General features: G+C 37.6%; 1 protein-coding gene across 1 annotated transcript; it reads left to right on the forward strand.

The window, feature by feature from the left end:
- Window positions 1–259: 259 nt before the first annotated feature.
- LOC134856081 (peptide methionine sulfoxide reductase MsrB-like) lies at window positions 260–2,550 on the forward strand. Its single transcript, XM_063872450.1, has 3 exons — window positions 260–517; window positions 821–1,046; window positions 2,091–2,550. The coding sequence occupies exons 1-3, from the start codon at window positions 385–387 to the stop codon at window positions 2,269–2,271; spliced, it is 540 nt and encodes a 179-aa protein (XP_063728520.1). The 5' UTR covers window positions 260–384; the 3' UTR covers window positions 2,272–2,550.
- The last annotated feature ends 403 nt before the right edge of the window (window positions 2,551–2,953 follow it).

Below are 2,953 nucleotides of genomic sequence, written 5' to 3' on the forward strand. Positions count from 1 at the left end.
GAGCTGGTCAGAGCTTTCCGAGCTGAGTCAAGTATGGCCGACGAAAGAAAACCGAAACCCCGAATATAGGCAAATCTTTTTGAGTTGGTAGAAAATGATCGATGGGTTTGAATGAGCTCTGATATTACTAACTCTTAATTGAATCCAAATATTGTTTGCTCAATAACGAACAAAATGAAGCTAGTAATATGCAGCTAAGTGCTTTTGACCTCAAGATAGCAAGCTTATAACGTCAGTTTATTATATGCAGCTAAGTGCTTTTGACCTCAAGATAGCAAGCTTATAACGTCAGTTTATTGAATAGTAGAACTGGTTTTTATCAAACTTTGAACGAAGAATAAGTTAATTAGTTTTTGACGAGTATCATTTTGAGCAAACAAAGTGATGTCTAACTTAAAAACTGGAATCACTTTAAACCGAGCAAAAACCTCATCTTCAGCAGTTTTCGACTCAAGTGATCCCACCAAACTGCTCACTTCATACTCTACTCTGTCAGACGAGGACTGGAAACAGAGAGGTCCTAACTTAAATTAAGGCTATATCCATTAGAAACTTAAAGTTAACATCCACTAACCCACTCTCTCCTTTCCCCCTGATAAACATTTTCCCCAGCTTTTTCTTAAATAAGATTTTCCCCAGCGTATAATTTGGATTAATTTGCTAAGCGCATGTCCAATGCTGGATTCTGATTTGCTATAAATCGAATTTAGAACCCAAGGTAAAATTTAAAACATTATTCTCACTGATTTAAACTGTGGGTGTGGTTTTTTCTGCATTATGCAGTGGCGTCTGATGAATAAATAGATGATCGGTACTCCAGGTCTCTCTGAAGTCGCATTAGATGTTACCAGACATCGAGGTACTGAGGATCCCCACACTTCCAAACTGTGGAAGGAGGATGAAAGTGGCGTGTACCACTGTGTGTGTTGTGATGCGCCCCTGTTCAGATCGGAGGACAAGTTCATCTCTGAGTGTGGGTGGCCTGCATTCAACGTCGACAGTTTCCAGAATATGGTGGAGATAGAGGACTTGCGAGAGATGCCAAGGTAGGCGCTGATTTCTTGAGACTGATTAAGTGAATGAACTGTTGATAATAACAAACATAAGCTTGTTTTCACGTTGTTGCACTCAGATGCGCATTTAGGACAGGGACAGGGTTGATGGACATCTTTTTTAGAAATCAACGTCCATACCTCCCACAGAGTCCGCCTATGCTTCTATACTAGGGCATCCATTTTCGGTCGACCCTAAAAAACGTTTCAGTCGCCTTTGGAGCCAGTCTACACTAAATCAGAGAGGGCAAATCGACAATCTTTTGTAGAAACGTTCCTAAAATGTAGCCAAATTGGCAAAATAGGGTTTTTTAGAGTTTGGGAGGTCTAGGACATTCTAGGAGATCGGAAAATTACGGTGACGTTTTCAAAACTTTATGAGAATCCCCCTCGGAAAAATTCTAGATTTGTCCCTGATTACCTTTATGTGTTAACATCTTGGCATAAATCATCCACAGGTAGCATTTCATCTAGAGCAATCCTAAGAAAAACTACATTGAGAAACTGCAAAGAAGTGCCCAACTTATCCACTCTTTTTCAAAAAGGTCAGTGAAACGAGGCCACAATTATTATTCGTTGCATCAGGGTGAGGCAAGTTTCTCTACCCAGGGAAACCTCATGCTGTTCGTAAGTGAGCAAATGTCAGCGGTTGTACGTGAAGAGCTGAAAAGCTTGTATGTTGTTATTCTTATCAAAGAGAAAAAATCTTAAGCTAACAAAAAAGGGACATATTTTTAATTTTTACTTTAACCATTGACTTTCTGAGTTTTCGTAAAAACTAATTTGAAACCAGCAGGAGGTTTTTTTGAAAAAATCCTTGCAGAAAGTGAGCGTTTTGGGATTTTTCGGCGCTTTCCATATGATGAAAATAGTGTTTTTATTACGACAACAGTTCGACCCTATGAAAAACCTAAATGTGGATTCGGATGAAGATCAAAATCCTGAAGCGTTAAGAAGGGCCATTATTTTGAATCCAACGCCATGTTTCTACGATTCAATAATGAGTTCCTTAATTTTGACATGTTTATATCTGTCTAGATATATGATAGAAATAGTTTGCAAAGTGTGCGGAGCCCATTTGGGGCACAAGTTCGACGATGCCAAACTGCACAACCCAGATGTCGAGGGAGACACCAGGTATTGCATCAACGGAGTGGCCTTGCAGTTCCTCAACAAAACATCACAGAAACAGAAGGCTGAGGAGCAAGTTTATCAATGAAAATTGTCATTAGCCATAAATAGTTATTATTCAAATGTGTATTGGGAAACTGGGTTTTTATCTGATGAGTTAGTTAGGAATATTTTGGCCGAATAGAAGCCAAATTGAAATTTTAGAGATGTACAGAAAAATAAGTTGGACTGATCACTGAGGTCGAGGTATCGAGTCGACGTGTAATATGACCTTCTCGCTCAGATTTTGGAATGTTTTGACCAGATCTACCAGAAAATTAGGTTTGTAGGTCAATTTAGTCATGATTTCTAAGCAAAGTTGATTCATTTCAAGGCGTTTTTTTTTGTTAATTATTTGTTCATAAAATCGAATTTTTTTCTTAACTTTTTCTCGGTAGGAACAAAAAAGACTAAAAATTTGAAAAAATAAGTCGAATTGTTCAATCTTTGATTTGACTGTGCTCGACCCTAATTTTCAACTGTGCTCAAACTATGCTTTAAATGAGCTGGAACTATAATTTAAATGTGTTCGAGCTGTGTTTTGTCTTTCTTGAGCGGCGTTTAATAGTTTCATATGCCTTTTTGAAATGTTCGCCTTCAACTATCTGCAGGGCTGTTTTTGTTCCGCTCAAACATCTTCTAAATATTTTTCTGTTTTTTTGTACAAAAAGTTGTTTTAAAAATGAATTTAAATTAATTATTTTAAGTTTTCCTTTTTTTACAGCAGGAAC

This window comes from Symsagittifera roscoffensis, unplaced genomic scaffold (genome assembly GCF_963678635.1).
Source record: "Symsagittifera roscoffensis unplaced genomic scaffold, txSymRosc1.1 SCAFFOLD_659, whole genome shotgun sequence".
Taxonomy (NCBI): domain Eukaryota; kingdom Metazoa; phylum Xenacoelomorpha; order Acoela; family Convolutidae; genus Symsagittifera; species Symsagittifera roscoffensis.

What these genes read in the sequence shown, in the direction of transcription:
- LOC134856081 (XM_063872450.1), top strand. Translation starts at nt 385, where the DNA reads ATGTCTAACTTAAAAACTGGAATCACTTTAAACCGAGCAAAAACCTCA. An exon ending in CGAGGACTGGAAACAGAGAG is followed by an intron (nt 518 to 820) that starts GTCCTAACTTAA and finishes TCGGTACTCCAG; the next exon opens with GTCTCTCTGAAGTCGCATTA. An exon ending in GACTTGCGAGAGATGCCAAG is followed by an intron (nt 1,047 to 2,090) that starts GTAGGCGCTGAT and finishes ATATCTGTCTAG; the next exon opens with ATATATGATAGAAATAGTTT.